The 25,970-nt window shown below is 34.5% G+C and overlaps 1 protein-coding gene across 5 annotated transcripts in view; it reads right to left on the minus strand.

Annotated features, from left to right (window-relative positions):
• Window positions 1-4,992: 4,992 nt before the first annotated feature.
• The window catches only part of LOC143255682 (serine/threonine-protein kinase 32B-like), a 75,747-nt gene continuing 54,769 nt past the window's right edge, over window positions 4,993-25,970 (minus strand). For 2 of the 5 annotated variants that reach the window (XM_076511730.1, XM_076511733.1), the window contains 6 exons: window positions 19,815-19,918; window positions 18,949-19,065; window positions 14,875-15,000; window positions 8,045-8,191; window positions 7,400-7,467; window positions 4,993-5,883 (listed from right to left, as the gene is read on the minus strand). In XM_076511730.1, the coding sequence (XP_076367845.1) occupies window positions 5,838-5,883; window positions 7,400-7,467; window positions 8,045-8,191; window positions 14,875-15,000; window positions 18,949-19,065; window positions 19,815-19,918 (608 nt within the window). In that variant the 3' untranslated portion in view covers window positions 4,993-5,837. Of the gene's footprint in view, window positions 5,884-7,399; window positions 7,468-8,044; window positions 8,192-13,590; window positions 13,759-14,874; window positions 15,001-18,948; window positions 19,066-19,814; window positions 19,919-25,970 lie in introns of those variants that run through there. The other 3 variants (XM_076511731.1, XR_013030786.1, XR_013030787.1) reach the window with 3 other exon arrangements.

The following is a 25,970-nucleotide window of genomic DNA, read 5'->3' on the forward strand; positions in this document are numbered from 1 at the left end:
AGGTTCTGCTGCAGCAAAGCAGCCCCAAACCATGACATTTCCACCTCCATGCTTCATAGTTGGTATGAGGTTCATTTCCTGGAATGCTGTATTTGGTTTACGCCAAACATGTCCTCTGTTCTGGTGTCCAAATAATTCAATTTTGGACTCATCTGTCCAAAGAACATTATTCCAAAAGTCCTGGTTTTTGTCTACATTCTCTCTGGCAAACTTCAGTCTGGCCTTGATGTTTCTCTATGAGAGCAAAGGTTTCCTCCTTACACACCTCCCATGCAAGTTAAACTTGTGCAGTCTCTTTCTGATTGTAGAGGCATGCGCTTTCACATCAACAGTAGCCAGAGCCTACTGTAGGTCCCGTGATGACATGTTAGGGTGTTTGGAGACCTCTTTTAGCATTTTGCGGTCTGCTCTCGTGGTGAACTTGTTTGGTCGACCAGACCTGGACATGTTGGCAGTTGTTTTGAAAGCCCTCCACTTGTTGACTATTTCTCCGGACAGTGGAATGGCTGACTTCAAAATATTTTGGGATATTTTTAAATCCCTTACCAGACTCGTAAGCTGCTACAATTTTCTTTCTGAAGACCTCAGACAGCTCTTTTGCTCTCACTATGGTGCTCACTCTCACTTCAACAGTCAGGAGCACACCAAACTAAATGTCTGAGGTATAAAAAGGGCAAGCTTCATTCAAAATGCTGAGTAACGATCTTCTAATCATGTGCACCTGGTGTGATACACCTGTGTGTGAGTTGAGCCATTTTAAGTGGGAATAAATGTGGGGGTGGTCCTAACTTTTTCCTCAGTTAGAATATGCATTTTTGTAGAATTACATTTACAGAAAATCTTGAAAAGTCTTTTCTTCAGTTTTAATTGTTTAGTTATATTCCTATAATCTCTCAGTATTGTTAAAATTGAGATTAAATATCTATATATCCAGAAATGTTACAAAAATACACAGGCTTTCATAGGGTGTCCTAACTTTTTCATATAACTGTACCACAAGAAAAGGAGTCGTTGACTGAAGAGCAGTACTAAAGCTACGAAAGCGCAATTAACATATCGAAATTAAAAAATATATAAATAAACATACACGATATGTTGAACCTGGTGGTGCTTCGAATATTTATATGTGTTTATTAAGCTCGAAAAGATAACGTCCTTATATATAGATAAATATCTTAACATACTGTCCACCCATAAATGTGATTACATAAGAGTGAAAGAATGGCTTCTCATACATATTTTTACAATATCAGTCTATATTCTTCCTATCCCATCTATGAAACTACCTCTCTCACACTTCTGAAAACAAATTCTCATTGTAGCATTAATAGACTATTTACTGTCCCCAGTGAGACGTCGGTAAATTTGGAAACACACTAACTCCAAATTCAGAGTTCAGTTCCTTGCGGTGATTACAGTAGGTACCTCAATGTGGCTTTGCTGTAAAACTAACTTAATCTTATTTTCTTTGTTCCTAAACAAGCTACTAACTTTTTCCTTTAAATACATGATCTCACCTGAAGGTTTAATAATCTCGAGTCGACATTATTTCTAATGATTTTCCTGGTACTATTAAATAACTATCTTTTGCATTCTTACAATATTAAATTTTCAGTATAAAAGAAACAAGACAAACAAAATTACTTATTATTCTGCTCAATTATCTCGTCTTCGAACGATATTTACGATTTTTTGTGTCGTGATACAACACATGGTCTTTTACCTCTCAGTAGATGGCGCTTCTAAAGTTGATGAACCTAAATATATTCATATATGGCTTGAGTATTTATCTTATTTTATCACTGCTATTAAGTTTTCTTCTCTATCGATGTAATAAACAATTCTTTCATCGGTCACTACTTCTGGTGGATATTGCTACTCTTTATTGTCACTGGCTGAAAATGCTGCTAATGGTTGTGATTGTAAACACGAAACAAAACTATTAATTACGTCAAAACAGAAACATGAGTTAATACTGAGGTCTGGCATGGGTAGGTGGTTAAGATACTCGACTTGTAATCCAAAGGTCGCGGATTCGAATCCCTGTCACACCAAACACACTCGCGTTTTCAGCCGTTGGGCTATTATTATGTAACAGTCAATCCCACTATTCGTTGATAAAAGAGTAGCCCAAGAGTTGGCGGTGGGTGGTAATGACTAGCTGCCTTCCTTCTTTCTTACACTGCTAAATTAGGAACGGATAGCGCAGATAGCCCTCGTATCGCTTTGCGCGAAATTCCAAAAACGAAATCTGTTAATACTGAGACTTTCCTCAAATGTTTCGTGTATACGCATTCAAGCAGCACTTTAATATCACGTGTCGTGAAGAGTTTAAGTTTTGGAGTGATTGCAAGAATGACATTAAGTATGACTTAAGAATGTATACTGCATAGTCCAAACACAAAATGAGGTATTCTACTTATCATCATGGTGTCATATACCAATAAAACACCACTGAGCTCTCAAGTGAAATTTTCAGTAAACCGTAATGATGATTAAAGTTGTCGCGTAATCACGCGATAGGAACATAATTTTCATCAATGGGATGAAAAGTACATCTTGTTTTGAAACTTTGCCTTAAATTGTGCTATTGTAAGAACACAATAATAATTTTAGTTCACTTTTAATATATTCTGTTATAAGAAAGAGAGCGGTTAACATACCACACACACACATATATATATACATATATTCGAATATTTGTGAATACAGCGTCAGTTCTTCTGGTTTATCGAATAACACAGAGTTGCGCATGCTTACTTCCACTCTATTGTGGTAAAAGTATTTGTTACTTATATTTTACTGTTGTTCCTAGTTTTGAACTACTGCCTAGAGGGAAGGCAGTAGCACTCTCCCAACCATGCTAAAAGACTGGTTATCACTGTTATAATGCATTCAGTTTAATGTGGGAAAACGGGAATTTCTTGGTTTGCAGGGATCGAACCAGGAACGGCAATTTTGAAATCCAGAGCCACAGGGCCAACACACGCCCAAAAATATAAAATAAATTATATTTTAACACAAATTATCAGTACAATTGGAACGAAACTAAATGACGTTTCTATATCATCATTATATTATGTGTTATCGGAAAGACTTAAGGCTTTAACACTGCTTTATAAATACTAAGGTCGTTAAATAATGCAAGTAAATTACAAATTTAGGTCGTACCCAATACCACCTGTATGTACGCAGGATGAGATAGTTTCTTACCATGCACATTTTGGTACTTTTTTTGTATTTGTACACATTTGTTAATAAATTGTGAAATACAAGTGTACAGTGGCTCACAACTTGATGAAAATTGCGAAGATGTAACTTTTTGTGTGGATAATATGAGTTATGGTATTGATTGAAAGGCCTTTTAAGCAGTAACTTGTGGGAGGCAAAAGATAGCTCTTAAATGCTATTTTTACATGCTTCTGATTCTGAATAAGAAATACACAAATGACATGGAATATAAGGAAAAATTACACTTTACGTGATTTTTATTACTAGTCTTACACGTATTATTATTTAGATAATTATATGTGATTTAAAACGTCACACTCTCGCATTATACAATTTGCGAATTTAAATCCTGATAAGTATACATTATACCAGTTCTGTCAGGTGGTAACACTACTTTTATACTAAATAATGGTGGAACGAGTGAAAAACAGACTGCTGAAAATAAAGTATGTGTACTTCAAAGGCTTTAATATAAGAAATCTTACCACGTGTCAGATCGTTCCACGACGGTTTATTCACTTCCAGCAAAAATGTTATATTGTCATGAGGATTTTCATTTCTTGAACAGACAGATTGCATTACCGAGGGTCTGAATTGTGTTTCTTCTGAAAAGTTTACAAGTATATCTATTTACATAATCGTTTAAAATACAATTTATTAGGGAATAGTACGTATACTTCTCTATTTAAGATTGTGCCCTCCTTGCCAAAAATTGTAGCAACATTATTAAGTACTTATAATGTTATTTACATCTACATTATCAGCAAAACGTGTCAGAAAAATTAAGTACGGGTTAATTACTTAAACTTGAGTAACTAGAAATGAACTGAATTTGTAGATAATACTGTGTTTTATTTCACAACTAAAATGGTAAAATAGTGTTTTCATAGTCTATTATGGCAGACAACCTGTACTTGAAAGCGTAAACTGGAACACAACTCAGAGAATTTTACCTCCGTCTGTTAAGTATAGTCTTGGATAACACAAAACAGTTGAATAAAATTTCTCATTGGCTTTTAATTTCTACATCTCTGAAGCATTCGATAGCATGTTATTATTTTCGGTTTATGGTTTCCTTGTCACAAAATAATATCACATTTTTATTTTACTTATCAAGTTATTACTTCAATACCTGGATATGTTAAAGTCTGGTAACTAAATCTACGACTTTCTTATTGTTAATGTAATCAGCTTGGACAAACAATGTAAACACTGTAGCTGGTAATTGTTTATTAATTTTTCATAGACTAATTCAATGTTTTTTTATGTATAATCTCTTTTATGTACCTTCATGCAATTAAATAAACGCACAAATAACGTAAATACAAACAAAAACAGAGGATATACTTGATGGTTCACGCAGTGTTAAGATAACGTCAGTTAACAATCTTTGCACATTTGTTTCTTGTTTTAATTGCAGTATTTTCGTCTTGATCAAAACAAAGATATTACCAGCTTTGAACAATGGGTTCGATATTCCCTGTGAATTTATTTATTCGGTATAACTTAATCACATTAAAAATATGCTATAAAAGCTTAAACTACGGCAGTCTTATTGCTTTGGTTTCTCCTTATCCGTTACTTAAGCAACACGTATATTTGAACTACAGAAGTTGTAAAATATAACAGCGACATTTGAATAAGATCTAATAAGATTTCTTTTACAGCAAACTCAAAGTCAACTATTCGAGATTTCTTTGTCCCACTGGCTATTTTGCTCACACACACACACATATAAAAGTTGCGAAAATAATACAGTTCTCAGATTAGTTAAATTTTTATTATAACTCAATACATGCGTAATTATGTACAAATACATAGGGATAATATTCCCCATCAGTGAAAGAACATTTGACGTTATAAATTCTCTCGATGCACACATTTTGCATGAGAATGTTGTCTGGCAAGAACATATGGTTTTCAAAAGCAACTAACCATTCTTTTCCAGCTACCATCAAAGCAGTGTAGCATGCAGTCACCATGGAATATTTCAATTCTTTTAAGTCTTTTTTAGGATACACAAGTTAGAAACCAAAGCAAAGGAGATCCTAAGGAATTATTTTTTACTGGTAAGAAATATTCTCTTGTGAACGTTAAATCTCGAAGTTTATCTTTCGTTCTAAGAGCAGTTGTGATTTTTTGTTTTCATTGAGATGTTATTCAATAATATATAGTTTACAACAACAGTACTTTCTTTTAAGATGTATCACGTAGCATTATATGTTTCTTTCTACGTTCAGCTATATACTCAACACCAAAATCAATGTTATGTATATATTACACCACGTTAAAGTTTATGGCCGAGAGAGTCCTCTTTCGTTGTAGCGTATATTTTCACAACTGCTTTGTTTGGATAAGGTTCGTGTCGAAGAACTTATTTTTTATGCGTGTAAACCTTTATGTAACTTTAGGTAACAAGGCTTCCATATAAAAACTTTCTTAATGCTTTCTTTGTTATAGGCCAATGCACGTGCAAGACGTGAAAAAACTAAACAATCGTTGATTAAAAAGAGAGAATATTTGAAGGTATATTTCAACGTCACAATAAAAAACGTTTGAATAATGTATTACATCAGTTCATGCAGATTCTCGTTCCTCACGTCGGTCTACCTATGTTTATCATTGTCTTCCTTGACTTCTTTTTTAAGATCCCTACGGAAACGAAATATACAAAGTTATTTCAGTAGCAAATTATAAAAGTAAACAATATATTTTCTGTTACAATTTTAAACGATGATAGCAGATAAAATTATAATAAAACAAATAAGCTTAATATTAGTGATAGAATCACATCAGTCTGAAGAGGGTTTTCACGATACTTTTAATCAGTCCATTATGAGTCCATATTAGGAGCATGTTAAACTCAGTCTTTTGTCTGTCATCACAACAAGGCTATCTGATTTTATCATTAACATCAGGCCACATATCTTTACTCTTTACATTTTATCATTCAAACTAATTTATTTAATTGGTTTAAACCAATTTTCTTACATAAAACAAATATCGTAGTTATACGGAATTCGGAAATGAAGACTTTTAATTAGTTTAAGTATGTAATTTCTAATAGACCAACTTAAATATATTTAACGAAGTTACACACACAATAACTTCTAATCAATTATTATGTTTCATTCCATTTAAATTCATTAAAATAAAGGGAACTCTGTGAAATTACTATGTCTGCTTAATTTGTTTGTCAATTAAGGAATATAGTTATGTATAACCATAAAAGAAGGTAATAAATATGGTACTATTTGCTGTCGCGTGCTCCAGGGATAACACCATACATGTTAGAATGTGCTTCGGCTCGTGACGTACAAACGTTGACAGCGCATTGAACTATTAGTTTAGAAGCAAAGAGAAGCGGTGTTGTTTACATAATACCAAGGAAGGAATTTGATATTGTTACTTAATTACCGCCAGTCAATGACAATACACTTCTAAAAATAATAAAAATAAAATGCAATTCACATACGTTTTCAAAAATTTGTCACTACAACAAACGAAGTTTCGTTCATACGGGGGCCTATAAAGTACAACAGTTGTATGCATTCAGTTTAAATGGTATTATAATAATAACAGTTTAAAACATATTTCTTTCTTCTCTCTTCACTTGGTTTCCAGGAGAGAGGAAATGCTTGAAAAGCTCTGGCACTGTCCTTTTACCTACCGTGGAGGTTTTGCACCCATAAAATGAGTCCGTAAGACCACCTTGACACAGTCAGGAGAGAAAATGTTTTTCACAGTTAATACTGTTTTTACCACAAGGAACTCTCGCATAACCATTTCTTTGTTATTTCTATTCGTAATTAGTATCTATAATAATAAATATTCATACTTATTACTTATTAGGGTTAGATGATTATTAAGGTTATCAACCATGACATATATCATACAATGTGATAAATGAATTGTAAGAAACAGAAAAACAACATTAAATTATTTCAGTTCTATGTTTCTGATCTTACTCAGATACAAAGTTAAAAATCTCACTATTCATCAATCTTTTCAACACCTTCCCCCAGTGACACAGCAGTATGTCTGCAAACTTACAACGCTAAAAACCGGATTTCAATACCGTAGTGTATAGAACACATATATCCCTTTGAGTAGCTTTGGTGTTAACTACAAACAAACTTTCCAACAAACTAACAAAGAGAATGGTTACCTTTCTCTATTATAAACTATAAAATCCCTTTTAATAGACTCTAGGCGTAACTGTAGAGGCGTCATTTCCTAGAATAGAAAAAATCAGAATGTATATATCTTTAAACAAAGAAGTATATTAAGAAATCGTTAGATCAATTTTGGTCAATATTGCGTCAAAATTCCTGGTTTAAACACATTAGAGAACAGTTTACGCTGAAACAATTTAGTAAGGTGTCTAGCAGTATTAATTACCATTAGCACTGACGCTTTGTTCCAGATAGTAAGTCAAATAGATATGTTGGATTTATATCAGTGGATCCGTTAAATTATTACGAAATTACTATACATGAATAACAGTGATAGTTTACTAAATTCTAAGATACGTGATACAACAAATCTGGTAGATTTTCCAGTTTTATTCACTTTGTTATGATCAAATTAATTTATTAAGATAAATTGATAGCAATCAGTTTGACAACGAATGTACGAAAGCCATAAAAGAAAAAAAATTTAGAAAGACATCATATTACATAACACTTATAAACGTATAAGTTCTTCTCTTAATATTATGCACAATCCTTTCTCCTTGTAAATATTTCTGAAACAAGATTAAAAATAAAACTATTAAACAGGATTATAACCAGTTTTGATCAAAAGATCTTACTTTTCTTACCTCTCCACTGCCAGATCCAGTTGTACCTTCCTTCCCACAGTTACGTTTTGAAAGTCTCTTTTTCTTCTTATGCAATGGTTTCGATTCGATGATCATCTCCTCCAGTTCATAGGTTGGATCACAGTTCAAATGATGTTTCTGAAAGTGAATATTTAAGAATAGTTGAACTGCTAACAGTTTTGGTAATTGAAAAATTAAATAATTGTGTTTTCCAGCCCAAAAAATGTGATGCATTTTATTCTAGACCATTAAATGTTATTCTCTCAAGTAATTTAATCTAATTTTGTTTTACTAGGTAGTGATGACTTCGCTGGAGAGAATATGTTGCAAAGAAGTCCAGTCAGATATTATGGTGTTATGAATAAGTGTTAATACCCATACCAACCGTTCTGAGATACATTTTTATTTCACGTTGGTCACGTCATCAAGAAGTCGATTTTGTGTTTTTCACATATCAAACTGGCTGTTTTATCAGAATTATTATTATGATAAAACAAAAAACTACAAGAATAGCAACTCCTTTTTGCTCTAAACAGTCATTTAGCTTTTTAACCATATATCTTACAAGTACATTAAATGTATGCTGATAGTAAGTTCACAGTTGTATTACTTGGACAACAATTTACCATAATGGCTGAAATTCTCTGTGACCATATTTTTGTGTGCTTTTAAATTATTTTTCACAGACTTAAATGTGATAAATGGATTGTAAGAAACACAGAAAAAACAACATTAAATTATTTCAGTTCTATGTTTCTGACCTTACTCAGATACAACGTTAAAAATCTCACTATTCATCAATCTTTCCAACACCTTCCCCCAGTGACATAGCAGTATGTCTGCAAACTTACAACGCTAAAAACCGTTAAAACTTCTGTACAAGTGAAAGCCACTTTCTATGGGTAAAAAGTGGTATTTTTTCTGCAGAATACAGCATTACTACTTCTGAATACTCTATTTGGAATAACATTTTACGTATAAAGTAATGCGATAAGTACTTTACATCAGAAAATTATTTATTTTGCAGATTCAAAATTTCAAATGTTTTTGTCTTGTTTATTATTTCTAATACAAAAATAAAATATTTATTTTTTCATAATTACCAACATTTTAAAAATTCAAGTCAGAAACACACACTTCCAAAACGAATCGTAGTATTATTACAACAGTATCCACAAGTTTTAAAAAGTATGCTATTCCTTGCAACGCTACTTATTTTAACACATGCAAACAACAAGCAATTATAAAAAAGTGTCAATAAAGATTTCAACTGTGTTACAACTGAGTTACAATGTAGCACCACGCCATCTAATGATGAAAAATATAGTATTTTTTTAAGTTAACCAAAGTATTTTTTGTCACTTAAACGAAATCCTGTCTTCAATATTTACCATACTTTTAAAAGGACGTACATGAAGAGCTTCTCTTCACGGAAATTCAGTACTTCACCTTTTTTTTTACAAATTTTTATCACAAGATAAAAACTTAATATAAAATGTAGGATAATTAGAAAAAAACTGCCAGTCCTTTACAAAATAAAAATAATAGAAGTTTAGTAAAATGGATCAAAACCTTCTGTACAAGTGAAAACCACTTTTTATGGGTAAAAATGGTTTTTTTTCTGCAGAATACAACATTACTACTTCTGAATACTCTATTTGGAATAACATTTCACAAATAAAGTAATACAATAAGTACTTTACATCTGAAAAGTATTTATTTTCATGATGCCAGTCAAGCGCTCTAACTATCTGTTCATCCCGCACCCAGTAAGTAAAGAGGCTATACTACTACCTGATCAGTATTGCTTGGAATAGCAGCACGAACAGGAAAACCGAAAGTCAGAATGGTTCGTTATTCCAAAAGTTTAAGAACTATGTGATTTATCACAATATATATAAGGTAAAGGAAAACGTTATATATCTGAGATACCATCTGAAAGTGTGAAAATGTTTCCTTACTGTATAATGTTATATTTTGAGGTAACTGACAGTTACGTTGGTGATTGTCAAACAACGATCAAGAAGACAATGAGAGGATTTAAAATACGAGTTGAAAGAAAACATGAAAAACATAAATAGATCTGATTTAAGACAAGATCGATGAATCTATTGGAGACGTACAAAAGAATTACAAGATTGAAAAAGTAAAAAAAAATGTGATGGTAAAATCGGTAAAGTACAAAAATATAAATCATTGAGGTACAAAAAATAACAGGCAGAATAAAACATCTAAAAAACGAATTGATAATTGCAAATATTAAACCAATCACACCTCTCTCTGCATTTACTCAATAATTCCAGCATAAAATATCATCTAATACAAAATATGAGGAGGGGAACTTTATGGTTACACCTATTACCACTATTGCAGGACATTTCTGGACTGCTCCAACCGTTATTACCAAATCCAGTACTAGAATTTAGCTGGTCAATTCAACAATACAATTGAAAAACTAGCTTACTATGATGAAAATGTACCATGTGAGACATGCCAGGCTCAATTCGATATAACTTACAGAATGAAGAGATGGAATAATAAACAACAAGCTATTAATCTTGTTTTGCACTTAAAATATTAAGTTTTAATAGTATTAAATAATCTTTGAGTTGATAATTGTAACAACTGTCAAGTACTGGTAGCTTCCATATTGAACAGATTCAAAACAGAGTACAAAGAAAAGAAGAAAGAGACCTTGGCCTAGCTTATAGAAGATTTGGAAAAGATTGTTCAATTTTCTTACCCAGATGCTCATTATAAACAACTGATTCATTGATACGTGAACAGTCGATGATGCCATAATAGTTGAGCATTTGAAACAAATTAGGTGAAGATTTTTAAAAGGAGCTCCTCGTTGGCAGTGGAACTTGAATTGTTAAATACACAAATGAACGACTAAAGTTATCATCCAGAAATAATGGGATCATAAGATAAAATATTATTGAAACATTAACTCACATTCACGATAATCTAGAGAAACTGAAAGGATTGTTGTTGCAGCTAGTTACACTGAATGTGGGAAATAGCTTCACAGTGTGTGAAAAGGAAATCTGTGTATAACATGCCAATTACTACACCAGAGATGGAACTTCCCGTGGTAACTAGCATGACAATCATTTTTTCATTAAGAAGTGAAATACTTATAACCTGACTTGATAGTTACATCTAGAACTTGGCCATGGTAGAACCAAACACTCTAGCATATTTTGATTAATTAATGGTTGGAACTATCGTGGATCTGAAGAATAAAAATGTCATCATTTGTGCCACAAACACTACAAACTCTAAAATTTAAGTCAAGTCTGGTTGTGATATTGAAAGATCTGATGTTCTACAGGTAATACAGTACCTTTACATCAAAGAAAATCATAAGTAGTTATCTTTGAGATATGATGTAGGCATTCTGATGTCAAATCCTTACATGAGCTAGCTTACTACTTCACTTACAGAGATGCATAACTTACAGCTGATCCATATCATTAATTAAGTAACTTACTCATGGAATATCAATATAACTTTTCCAGTAAATCTTACGAGTTAGGTTGAATAAATACAATATTGGAGAAACGCTGTCCCAGTAAGCCAGTCTGCTATACAACCCCACTTGTTTAAACAGGTTAAGGCTTTCAAGAAAATAGAAGCTACAAAAAACAAGGATTGTTAGAACAACTTAGTAGTATTTTACTATTCTACTTGTGGAGAATAATAATAATAGATCCACAAGGTTTTGTATGAAATATTGCATATTAACAATAATACAGTATGATTTTTCTAAATTACCCTGGAATGGCATACTCATTTACTTAAATGACAAAATCACGCATAGGAAGACCTTAAATAATGGTTATGATGGATTAATGAAACTACTGCATCGTTGAAGAAAGAGAACCTTAAGTAGAATCCCAAGAAGTGTGAATTATTCTGTCAGTACGTGAATTTTCTAGGACACAATCACCAGAGAAGAAGTGTCTACAGTCCAGTCTGTTACTGAAAATGTTCAGAACTGGCCAGCAACAATGAATTTGTATGGGATGAGAGGATTTCTTGAACTATGTTCTTACTGATGTCATTTTGTAACATATTTTTTCACGAAGCTTATCCATTCTCTATACAAACTACTTGAAAAGGCAAACAAGTTTTGTTATACCACCTGTTGTGAATAGGCTAAAAAATAAATTAAATTAAATAAATAAGTTAACCACACTACAGTACTAGTGTACTAAGCTGTGGAAGACATACTCATTTTGTATGCAAATTCCAGTAAATTTCCAGTGAGAGCAGTATTATCACAAGTTAAACGTGGGAGAGAACAAGTGATTGCTTACTCTAGTAAAGAAATGCCTGTCACAGAAATGATGTGTTTTACCACTCAAAAAGAGTTGTTCGAACCCAGATTCAATTCTTAAGTTCCTATGTTGACAAACGTGTACAGTCAAGATAGATTATGTAGCATCAGAGTGGTTGGTGAAGTTTTACAATCCAGAAGGCCAAGTAGCAAGATCGCTTTAAAAATTGTGCATGCCAGGATGAAACGAGAAGACCACGTGTTAATGAAGAATGGCAACATTGTGAAAAGTGAAGTATGAGATAGTAATGATGACCAACATAAGATACAATAGAGTATAATCCAAGATGGGACGTCCATAAGTGAGGATGATGAAGTACTGTGGCCTAACACTCAACTGAAAGATGCACAAGTTTGAAACTAGTATTCAATATCCATGAAAAGTGCAAAAAAACTCTTAAGGCAAACAGTCATTCCAAAGAGCTTGATAAGAAAATTTTACTGGGCATAGTAGAATTAACAAATACATCATGGTTGTGATGGTCTAGTTCATCAAATAGTCAAAAGCATTTGTTATTTCTAACCACGAAGTAAAGATTCCACCAAGGATGTTCAGCAATGAATACGTTTGTATGGAATTTCATTCTGATCGGGAGTGAAGTCTTGTTTGTGCAATTGTGTCAGATCCTTTACATGAAGAAAATATCAGTAAAAAACACTTCATCCATCTTCTAAAAGGATGGTAAAGGTGTACACAACTATACACTTTAAATCAGTTAGTCATTTATGTGCATCAGCATCAGAAACATGGGATCAAAGATCTTCTACGAGTTATGAGTTATCAAACCGTACTACACAGTTACAGGCAAAACACCACAGTCAGTGACGTTCAGAAGAGAATGTAAAGTGTCATTGAGTCTTCTCTACTCACATCTAAAGGTTAGTCACTCACAAAGGCTTAAACATAATTTGTAAAAATACTAAGGCGGGAAAATCATTTAGGTTGTACATGATTTTACATTTGAAGTACTTAAATCAGATAGCAATAAAATGAAATGTTGCTATGATTTTGATACTGATAAGTCTGGATTTCATCAATATGACAAGGTATTGCTGTGCCATCCCCACTACAAGGAAGGATGAACCCCAAAATTAAGCATGTGTTGGAACAGATCAGATGTTGTAAGGAAAAAAAATGAATGATGCGGTTTAAAAAATCCAGAACAAGTGTAGCAAGCCAAAGGACATTCACCATTATTGTCTTTGGAAGTATGTTCGTGAGAGAAAGGTCAGCTGGGCATTTTCAGAGAAGAATTTGCCAGCAGAAAGGAAATCTACTGAAGAGTTCAAGGTTCCTGTTGAGCCCACTTCCAGAAGATCACCAGGATAGAGATATGATTGGATTCTCTCTACCACCGACCTAGGAAGAAATCCTCCAATTATAGAATAGCAGCTGACAACAGTGAATTGGAGGTTATTACATATTTACACCATAACTCTCGGAAAAGAAAACAATAAAAAATGCTTGGTGAATATATATTTTAACATAATGTTTTGTTTATGTATTGGTATTTTTGAAAGGACTCCACTATTCAGGGAGGGGGTAGTATTACAAGCTATGTTTTCAATATTATAATTTATTTGTTTGCTAGAGGGAGATGCTAATTATGATAGTGACGCTAGTTCTAGAAAGTTCGTAAAAGTAGTCCTAGAATACCTAGAAAGGTAAAAAAATATAGTAATATAAACATTTTATGAAATTTGAAGACACAAGAGCACATTAAAATTACGGATATTTAATGTATTAAGTATTCAGTGAGTGCTTTAGATGTGTTAGTCGTGGCATTTATCACGTCCATTGAACCAATGGATACATTAGCAAAGAAATCCTGTAATTAAATTTATTTGTAATATATGCATACCATCAGTTTAAAAAAATTTGTCATATGTTTTTGTGAACTTAGCCCTATGGCTTTTCTAAAAATGAAAATAATCCTTCAGTAATGGATAAAAAAGAAATAATTTCATTCGTTATCGTTACGTGGACTAAAACTGACATTATTTTCAACTAATAATCCAAAATATTTTGTCCCAACGACAGAACATGTTACAACATTTTTTAACTGTTTTATCTTTTCATTTTTATTGATTACTACGCCCATTACAACGACCTTTCATCTTTGTTATAAATATTTGTTTTGTAGCCTAGAATTACAATAAATTGTAAATTAAATGCAGATTTACGTTTTTACTTATATGACAATGCAATCGAGATTTATGCCTTTTTCAACAGTTTACGAGATGTGTGAATAACGAAACTTTTATTAAATACCCTTAATATTGTAACAAGGCAGTTCTTTATTCATGGACTATTTAGGAATTTGTTAAAAATAAAACATAGAAAAATATATCTTCTTTTTCTTTCGGGTGTAATTATAGCAGAAAGACATTTTTCTTCCTTTGCACTGAAATGTCAGAACACACAAAAATATAACACAATTATTTCACTATATTGTACTTGTATACAAGCACTTACCGACGGAATGAAGGACGGTGTGAGTTTTTTGTTATAGAGAGCGGTAAAATCGATTGTTGTTAAAAATGGATGCTGCTTCATCTGTTCTAGGCTTGATATTCGCTGCTTAGGGTCAGCATGCAGCAGCTAATACAAAATTATGAATAAATTATTTACAGACGTGCAAATACGGATTATTTACATTCATATGTGTGAAACTTGTTTCAAGTTCCCCAGAATTAAAAATTTACTTATTAAAGCAACCAGAAGTGAAAAGTATTACAAACTAAAATATTTTAAAACAGTTGTACTTCTAACACCGACTACTTCAGTTATATCCAAACGCTCTTATCTTCTTTTATTTCGAAATTAATTTCTAAGACTTAAAACAATCTTTAAATAATTATAAATAAATTGAATATTTAAACTTTTTAATTTAAAAAATACTAAATTTTTAATTTTTAATCATTTAAAAACTCAGTTACAAAATAATTTATTTTATTAGCAACAATTTAAAATTAAGGCCTAATTGAAACAAGTCTATAACTTCATTCTAAGTCAAAATAAACTGGAAAATTATGTGTCACAAAAATTGTGTAAAAGTTAAATTCTGCTTGTCTTTGAATTTCGAGCAAGGTTACATGAGGGCTATCCACACTAGCCGTCCTTAATTTAGCAGTGTAAGACTAGAGGGAAGGCAGCTAGTCATCACCAGCCACTACTAACTCTTGGGTTTCACTTTTACCAACTAATAGTGAAATTAACCGTAACATTATATCGCCCTCACGACTGAAAGGGCGAGTATGTTTGGTGTGATGGGGATTCAAACCTGCGACCCTCAGATTACGAGTCGAGTGCCTAAACCATCTCTATGCCGAGCTATCAAGTACTGAAAGAATACTTATGGAGAGAAGGTCGCCCTACTGTAGGACGCAAAAATTAAATTATTGAGGCGTTACGTTATTTAATGAATATCGTTTAGAAACCTTCTCTTTTGAATGTGAAACGCTACATGAAAATCAATAAAGATTTCGTCAATAAGTTGCCTAAAAGAAGATGGAACCAAATCATCTTTGAGCGTCAATTAATGTTATTGTTTTATACCCGACTATTTCACATTATTTTAGATTGAAATAAATTAAATTTTATTTTCATAATTGTATATATTGTATTACTAAAAGGTCTAAATTCAGTTTATGTAACTGTTTGTTTACATTTGAAGAAGAAAATTTTCACCAAATCTAGGAAACTACTATTGGCACTAAAGTTGCACCAACCTAACCAACGCTAGTAATGAGTTTTCAAAAAAGTAAAGTATTTGACCTTTCTCCAAACTATTTTGTCATTAACTAAGTAAATTACTTAAAGATAACATGGAAAGTTTTTAGGTTACTGATTTATTATTATTTCAAAAAAAGTTATGACATTGAACTTGTTTTCTGAGCTTTAAATTGATTAAGTGGATGAAACGATCAAACTTGCATATGAATTTATTGAAAACAACACATCGTTCTTAGATGTGCTTGTAATTGTTAAAGAAAATTATGAAATTATGACTAATGTTTATTACACTATGTGAAACATATTTTGTTCCTGGAGAGTATGTGTTACTTCTTAATTGCTTATGCTATAAAAGTACACAAAATGGTTATTATTTCTTTAAAACTTTGCTTTTGTGACCTGGATAATTAAATTTAGAATTTAACCTATTTTATATGTAAAAATGGCCAAATTTGCACATTTTCATTTACATAAGGTCTGAATAAAACAGTATATAAATCAAGATTTGCATGTATTTATACTAAAGATATACAAAAATGAACAAAGATCTTTAGAAGGGAGTAGTTTTTCGAGATTTGCGAGTGTATACAATGTAAATCACTTTCACTTATCAACTCCCAAACATTGTCTCCCATCATGTTTCGTTATACACTCCCAGGTCACAAAAGCAAAGTTTGAAGAGAAAAATAGGTCTTTTCCATTAACTTTAGGTAAAAGCAATTGGGAAATAACACTTTCTCCCCAGGAACAAGTAAAAGTAAAAAAAATTGTTACATGGTGTTATTATGGAGACTAAAATTATTTTAAAATTAAAATGCAAAAATTTTGTTACATAGTGTTATAAAACAATCAATTAACATAAGTTTAGAATTTTCTGGCAGTCATCCCAAATTAGTAAAATGAAATGTTCATATTACTTTGACACAAGGATTATTACGTTAATGAATAATCCAGGGGTGCGAAATTTTAGAATAGAAGAATTGAAACAATTTTGATGAAATGTCATTATCCAGAGAATATTGGTTTAGTTTGGTTTTAATTTCGCGCAAAGCTGCCCAAGGGCTATCTGTGCTAGCCGTCCCTAACTTAGCAGTGTAAGACTAGAGAGAAGGCAGCTAGTCATCACAACCCACCGCCAATCTTGGGCTACTCTTTTATCAACGAATAATGGAATTTATCATCAGATTATAACGCCCTCATGGCTGAATGGGCAAGCATGTTTGGTGCGATGGGGATTCGAACCCGCGACCCTCAGATTACGAGTTTTAATTAAGTAAAATGGTCAATTGGAGGATAAAGAATTAAATAAAAGAATAATAATGGAAATGTTATACTACCAGTCACAACGAATTTCTCAGAAATATCGATAAATATGAACTTTATTAAAAATAAATTGACTATTTTGTAAGTAAGAAGCTGAAGAATGTTTCCGAAAATTGTAAAATAATTTATGCTAAGCGGAAATTGCAAAATTTATATATAGATTATAAACTTTTAAAAAATTATAAAGACTGGAAGAGATATTTGATTATGTAAGAGAAGAAGTTGTTTAATATACACAAATAGATATCTTGAATTAATGAATTGAACTGTTAGACCAAAAGGACAAGGACTGTTTAAGATGAAATATTATTTTGAATGCATTGCTAAAAAATATAATTTGTGTAATAAAATGCTTTATTTGTGGACAACTGTATGTTTGAAAATTTAATGATTTTTAGAGCAAGAGTTAAGTTACATAGATATAATTTTTAAAATCCTAAAACATGTTCCCTCCTTGTAAATAAACATCTTTATTTCTGTATTTCTTTTACGAATTGAATTCGCCCTTTTCCAAGTTTATTCCCTTTTGTAATTATGTAAGAACATAAAGAAGATAAATCTTTGAAAAATACTTTATTGGCCGTTTTAATGATTTTATAAATTTTAGTTGAAAACCTTTAGGAGGCAAAATGTTTGATAATTAAGAATGAAGAAGTTTTGGTGCATATTTTAAACGTATCTTAAGTATAGTGTGAGAAAACGTTAAAAACATTAAATTTATTCAGGGCAAAGTAACTATATCTGTAAACTGTGATTTGTTTATTGTATTGTAATAATTGTACCGTTAACATGAAAAATATTTTAATGTTGATGCTAATCTAATTATCACTGTAATTGGGTTTTGATTTTTACTTTTTAATAATAAAATAATTTATTTTACAGGTCGAGTTTGTTTGAAAAATATAATACCAAATTGAGGTAAATTGAAAGATCAGACTTACATATTTAATGTAAATTTAAACTTAAATTGTATTGCTTTTCATAAACATATTTAGCTGTTTTCTGAATTTCATAGTTCTCTATTGAAGAATATTTTGTGATGCTACAAGATTGGTTAAATATAAAAAGATTTAGTAAAAACAAGAAAGGTTTGTTTGTTTTTGAATTTCGCGTAAAGTTACACGAGGGCTATTTGCGCTAGCCGTCCCTAATTTAGTAGCGTAGAACTTGAGGGAAGGAAGCTAGTCATCACCATCCACCGCCAACTCTTGAGCTACTCTTTTGCCAACGAATAGTGGGATTGAAGGTCACATTACAATGCTCCCACGGCTGAAAGGACGCACATGTTTGGTCTGACGGGGATTAGAACCCGCGACCCTCAGATTACGAGTCGAGTGCCTTAACCACCTGGGCATGTCAGACCCAACAAGAAAAGATTCGAGTTTTGTTACAGTAATCTTGAAGTGAAACAACCTAGAATTATAGCTTATATACTACATAGCTTATAAAACAATTACAAAATGAAAGTGTAAATAAAATACTTGAACTTACCCTTTTTAGTAATTCAGCCATCCCTTTGCTATTTTCACGTGGAAAACGTAAGCAAGTACTCTCCACCATCTGTAACACTTCTTCCTCTGGTGTGCCAGAATGGATTTGGTATGGAAGCTAGAGATTGTTGCAAGAATATCAGAGTACATTTAATTTCACTTCAAATAAGATTGAAGTACCTCTATTACAAATAACGACTACAAATGGGATATATGATTATTTTTAAATATTTTCGTTGCTTAAGTTTGCAATGGTTGAGATGTGTTCATTGGTAATTATTTAATATAGTTCTGTTTTGGTACTAGCTTGGAAGTGTTTGGAGACAACGATGTTTCAAAATAATATTAGAAAACAGTTAATATGGATCACCTTCTAAGATTCGACATATAGCATGTATGCAGCACTGGCCGAAAGAATGTCTGTTTGTCTTTGCTCAAAGTTACATAATGTGTTATCTGCGAGTTGTCCACTGCAATGAATTGAACACTGGATTTAAGCCTTGTAAATTCGTGAACTTCAGGCAGGCCTACAAGCTTTTGGAAAAAAAAACAACAAACCTTCTAGAAATTTCTGCTTGAAAACGTCACTAAGTAGTTGTCTCTTCCTAATATTTTACTAGAAGTTTAAATTTAGTTTAGTTATTTCTTATTCTATGTTGATAATGTTATTACTCTCATTGGTGAAATTATAACAATTACATAGCAACGATACGTGCCACTATCATCTCGGATAGCCCAATAAGAAAAACCGTTGTCACACGTTTTACACAAGTGTTTAATATACATTTATGTATGTATTAGGTAATACCGTCACTCAATAAGAAAACAGTATGTGAAAGGCAAAGATATAAATTAATATTGAATTACCTTCCCACGTAACATTTCAAACCCACAGACTCCAAGAGACCACCAATCTGCAGCATACGAGTAACCTTGATTTCTTCCTAGTCCACACAGAAATACTTCTGGAGCTAACGAAGAGAGAAAATATTATATTACCATTTATCAGCTGATGATTTTTTGTGTGCATACGCGTTTCTAGAACACATCATCCTGAAGTAAGTCACAATGAATGGCTGTGTAATTATGGGTAATAAATAGTTCCGAAATTACCACACTGAACTTATATACATGTAGGATTTAAACACACTGATACAATTTTTTTTAAATTATTCAGCTCACAAGTTGTTTAACATATTAAATTTAAATGTGAAACCAAAATTATTATCAGGTTCACAACTTGCAACAGAGTTATACTGGTTTCGAAATATACCACCTATCATTAATGGTCCTGGGCAATAGTAGACCAAAAAAATAAGGCTAAGCTTTTTATAATGAACGTTATACTTATAGCGATTAGATAGTTCTTTCGATAAGCGTATTTTTTAAACTGAAAATTGATTGATTTAGTGTTTTATGGCACAAAGCAGCTAGGCTATCTACACCAAACGTCCGGTAAAAAGGTAAAAATAAATTAAATGTAATAAAATACATAAAAGGAAATGAAGGTAAAACAAAACATCATTGAAAAACAGAAAAAGTATAAAACCAATGTTGACACCTAGTCTACAATGTTGAGAGAGAAAGCAGAGTAAGAGAAGTTGTAAAGGGCTTTCTCTAGCAAAATGGTAATGATCATAACCCGCCATGAAGACTAACAGGTAAGTACAAGAACCACCGTCAGTCACCTGAAGTTGGCCTTTCCAGTCCGGGTTGCGGGTTATGTGTCATAACAGTCATTAACAAAAGGTAAAATAATAAAAGTGTTAAAAGTAAAAGACATATAGCAAAATCGTAATAATGAGTAGCCAAATGTCCAGTAAAAAGGTAAAAGTAAAGTAATGTAGTAAAATTCGTAAAAGGGAACGAAGGTAAAAACAAAACAGCAATTAAAACAGAAAATGGCATAAAACCAATGTTGACATCCAGTCTACAAAGTTGTAAAGGGCTTTCTGTAGCAGAATGTTAATGATCATAACCCACCAGGAAGACTAACAGGTAAGTATAAAAACCACTAGCAGTCACCTGAAGTTGGTCTTTCCAGTCCTGGTTCTAGGTTGTGTGTCATTATGGCCAGAACCAAAAGGTAAAACAATAAAAGTGTTAAAAGACATGCAGCAAAACTGTAATAACAACTCGCCAGGACGACTAACGGATAGTTCAAACAGCAGCGTTTGTCACCTGAAGTTGGCCTTTCCAGTCCTGGTGTCGAGTTATTTAATGTTTTGGCCATTTTCCAATTTCAAATTGAACTAGAGAGATTGAGACTCTGAAAAGGGAACCACAATTAAAAAAGTTGTAATAAATAAATATCAAACACTTAAATGAGGTTAAAAAGATTAATGTCCATTAAAAAACTAAAAACTTTATCAAGGTGGACAATGTCACCATCACCAATAACACTGTCCAATGTTACGGACAAACCCTGGGACAGAACATGTTTAAAATAGTGCCGTCGTTGAGAGTCGTAACAATGGCAAAAAAGTAAAATGTGGCTTATAGTGATTTGAGTGTTACACAAACTACACACTGGTGCATCAGTTCCAGATAAAAGAAAACGATGAGTTAAAAAACTGTGACCAATGCGTAGTCTAGTTGGAACAACTTCTTCCTTCAGAACCTTACGGAAGCTAGACGGCCACAGCCCAATATAGGGTTTTATTTGTAAAAGCTTGCTGTCGCGTTGCTCACTCCAAGTGGACTGCCAGCTGGCACGGAGCCGAGCCTTGAATACAGGACCATAGTCCTTGTACGGAATAGGCACAGTGGTGATAGTGCCAGAGCAGATAGATTTGGCTGCCGTGTTTGCAAGCTCATTCCCACGAATACCAACGTGGCCTGGTATCCAGAAAAACTGGATAGAAGTAAATGTTAATGAGAAATGAGCCAGTTGGTTTTGAATATCAGTAAGAACAGGGTGTGAGCCAACGTGAAGCAATTCCAGGGCCAGTAGAGAACTAAGCGAGTCAGTATAAATAGTACAGTCGGAGTACTGCTCAGCTTCAATATGATCCAGGGCAAGAGATATGGTGTACAGTTCAGCAGTGAACACAGAAGCTGTAGAGGGGATTCTGCGCGCAACCACCGCATCGCAACAAACCATGGCAGAGCCCACAGAATTACCCGATTTGGAACCATCCGTATAAATTGGAATGGAATGATTGTTCGAAAGATGCTCAGTAAATAAAAGACGGTATTTCCAATCAGGAGTATCTGCCTTTTTCAGATGACTTAAAGAAAGGTCACATTTGGGGACTGTAATAAGCCATGGGGGGATGAGCTGACCAGTAGATTCTGCAATGTTATCCAAGGGCAAACCCAATTCATCCAATTGCGCCTGGATGCGAAGGCCAAAAGGAGCAGTGGCAGATCGTCTGTTCTGAAAAAGTAAAGCCCACTGAGGAAGGAAACACATCCCCAGATGGGATGCTTTGGTAAGGAACGAAGTTTCGAAGAATATAGCAAAGACAGTTGCAAACGGCGAAGGTGCAGAGAAGGTTCATAAGATTCTACGTATAAGCTCTGAACTTGGGAAGTGCAGATAGCCCCAGTGCAGAGCCGAAGTCCTTGATGATGAATGGGGTCCAGCATCTCTAAGGCCGAAGGTCTGGCAGAGCCATAGACCATTGATCCATTGATGAGTTTTGATCGAATAAGAGCACGATATATCTTTAACATAGAACATCGATCTGCTCCCCAACTGGCGGTAGAGAGGACAAGGAGGATGTTCAGCGCTCTTGTGCATTTGACCCGTAGCTGCTTTAAGTGTTGTATAAAGGTCAGCTTACGGTCAAAGGTAAGCCCCAAGAACTTGGTCTCAAGGACCACTGGCAGCGATACATCACCGATACGGAGTTCAGGATTACGGTGAATACCCCGTTGGCGGCAAAAGTGCATGCAAACGGTTTTTGAGAGAGAAAAATTAAAGCCGTTTGCCGTAGTCCACTTCAGTACACGATTGAGGGCAGTTTGTAGTTGCTGCTCAATATATTTAATGTTCGACAACTGACACGAGATGTGAAAGTCGTCGACATAGAGCCCATTCGCAACAGTGAGAAGGAGTTGTTCAGTGATGGCAGTTATCTTTATACTGAAAAGTGTGACACTCAAAACACAGCCCTGAGGGACCCCAAGTTCCAGTACAAAAGAACGGGAAAGTGTCGAACCTACACGGACTTGGAATCTCCTGTCCATTAAATTTTTTAAATAAACATGGGTAAATGGCCACGTAACCCATATATATGGAGGTCTCGCAAAATGCCATACCTTCATATTGTGTCATAAGCCTTCTCAATGTCAAAGAATATTGATACAAGTTGTTGGCGTTTGAGAAAAGCTTCTCTAATTGATGTTTCAAGTTGAATTAGGTGGTCCGTGGTGGAATTCTTTCGTCGGAACCCACACTGGGTGGGCGAGAGGAGGTTGTTTGATTCAAGGAACCAAACAAGACGAGCATTAACCATCCTTTCTAAAATCTTACAGAGACAGCTCGTCAAAGCAATTGAACAGTAGTTTGAAAGAATCTTGGGATCTTTCCCAGGCTTAGAGAAAGGTGAGATAATAGCCTGGCGCCAGGTATCAGGAAAAACATTCTCCTGCCAGATCCGGTTAAAAACAATTAGAAGGACATCAAGAGAAGCAGGAGATAGATGGTGCAGCATGTCATAGTGTACATCATCAGGTCCAACAGATGTAATGCCAGACCGATGAAGGGCCATTTTCAGTTCCACAAGTGTAAAGGGACAATTATAGTTAAAAAGACAGTCAGTTCGAAATGAAAGAGGTGAACGCTCTGCCCGAGTCTTGATGGCCAAGAAGGTGGAGAAACAAGCAGAAGTGCTAGATACCCGGCAAAAGCTTTCACCTAGAGTATCGGCGATGCTCTGGACATCAGCTACCTCATGGCCGTCAGAGAGTAAGATCGAGAGGGGGACAGAATTGTAGTGCTCACAAACTTTTCGAATCCTATCCCATATGTCCTTGGAACTGGTGGTGGAAGATATGCTAGTTGTGAACTTAATCCAAGATTCCTTCTGGCTTTGACGTCTTACCCACCTAGCATGTGCACGGGCCCGTTAGAAAGCGATGCGGTTCGAAAGTGCGGGATTCTACGGAAAGTATCCCAGACCCGTTTTTGAGCCTTCCGTGCCAAGTGGCAATCAGGATTTCACCACGAACGAGGATATCGTGGAAAACGTGTCGAGGTTTCAGGGATACACTGAGCAGCTGCTTGTATAATACAGTCAGTTACCGCTGCCACACGGTCGTCTATTGATGGCTGATTCACGATGGCAGGATCAAGTTCTGCGTGACCAGTGAAAGTGGACCAGTCTGCGTGATCCAGCTTCCACCGGGGCACGCGGGTAGGATGGCATCGACCACGGCCAGTCTCTCTCAAAAGTATAGGAAAATGATCACTGCCTGGTGGATTATTGTCAACCCTCCATGAAAAATGGGAAAATAATGAAAGGGAGCAAACCGAGAGATCAATAGCAGTAAAGGACTGACTAGGTGTGTGAAAATAAGTGGAAGAACTAATATTGAAAAAGGAAAGATTGTGATCAGAGAGCATACGTTCTAAAGAGCAACCCCTCCTATCAATAACAGCACTTTCCCAGAGGGGATGATGTCCATTAAAGACCCCCAGGATTAGAAAGGGAGACTGCAACTGTTCAACGAGAGCATCAAGGTCTGATTGATCATATGTCTCTCCAGGGGACAGGTAGAGAGAACAAACAGTGATGGCATGACCCAAGGAAACACAGATGGCTACGGCCTCCAAGGGTATGTTGAGTGACAAAGACAGGGTGGGCACATTCTGATCAACCAATAGTGCCATCCCTCCATGTACTCGTCCATCACACAGCCTGTCATTTCTGTACAGAAAAAAACTGCCGAATGGTGACTGTATCAGCAGATTTTAGAAATGTTTCTTGTAAGGAAAGACATACAGGATGGTAGGAAGCAATCAGTGTTTTGAGATCATTCAGATTAGAACGTAAACCTCGAAAGTTCCATTGTATCAAGGTGGCCATTTTTAATGACGGGTAGGCGAAGTGGATGAAGAACCCTTCTGTTTACGACCACGTCTTTTTTTCCTTACTGTCCTTATTCGGAGGAGGTCTATCGACCTCCATGGATCCTGCCCTGGGTCGATTGGGCAGGCGTTTGTTGTTGGAAGGGGATTCCAGTGACTGAGGACGCGAACGAATGATTGTTTTGCCTCTTGGGGTGGGAGAAAAAGATGTATCAGAAGAAATGCCTGTATTTGAAACCGAAGGATGTGGATCTTGAGCTTTGTTGGAATGTATGGGAGGAACAGAGATGGGTGTAAGAGTCGATTCATCAACCTTTTTAACTATGGAGGTCAAAAGGTTTTTAATTTGTTTTGAAAACGATTCTCTTGGAGGCACAGAAAGATTTGTTTGCACTCCCACTGTAGTTGTGGAACAAAATGCAGCAGCATATGTCCGAGATGGAGTCGCAGACAGCAATTTCCGAACCTCAGGATAACTAATGTTATGAGTCTTTTTCAAACGCTGCACCTCTTTTTCCTCCAACCATTTTGGGCAAGAACGAAAGTAGGAAGGGTGGGAGCCATTGCAGTTGACACAATGTGGGTCCGTGTCACACTCATGAGCATCGTGGTCCTTGCTACCACAACGAGCACATGTCAGGTAACCATGACATGCCGTCTTTGAGTGGCCGAATCTCTGACATTGGAAACATCGGAGAGGGTTTGGAATGTACGGCCGTACCCTGCAAATTAGATAACCTGCCTTAATGGTGGCATGTGCACATTGTGATGTAAACGTCAAAATGAGGATATTTGTCGGCAATGTAACTCCATTTTTGCGAGTGGAGATGCGCCTCACTGCAGAAACTCCTTGAGTGGAGAGACCAGCGAGAATCTCTAACTCGGGGACGTTCTTCAAATCCCTCTCAACAATAACTTCTCGTGATGAATTCAATGTAGCATGAAGTGTAACCTCAATAGGTACATCCCCAATTGCCTTTGAATTC

Source organism: Tachypleus tridentatus, chromosome 7 (assembly GCF_004210375.1).
Source record: "Tachypleus tridentatus isolate NWPU-2018 chromosome 7, ASM421037v1, whole genome shotgun sequence".
Taxonomy (NCBI): Eukaryota; Metazoa; Arthropoda; class Merostomata; order Xiphosura; family Limulidae; genus Tachypleus; species Tachypleus tridentatus.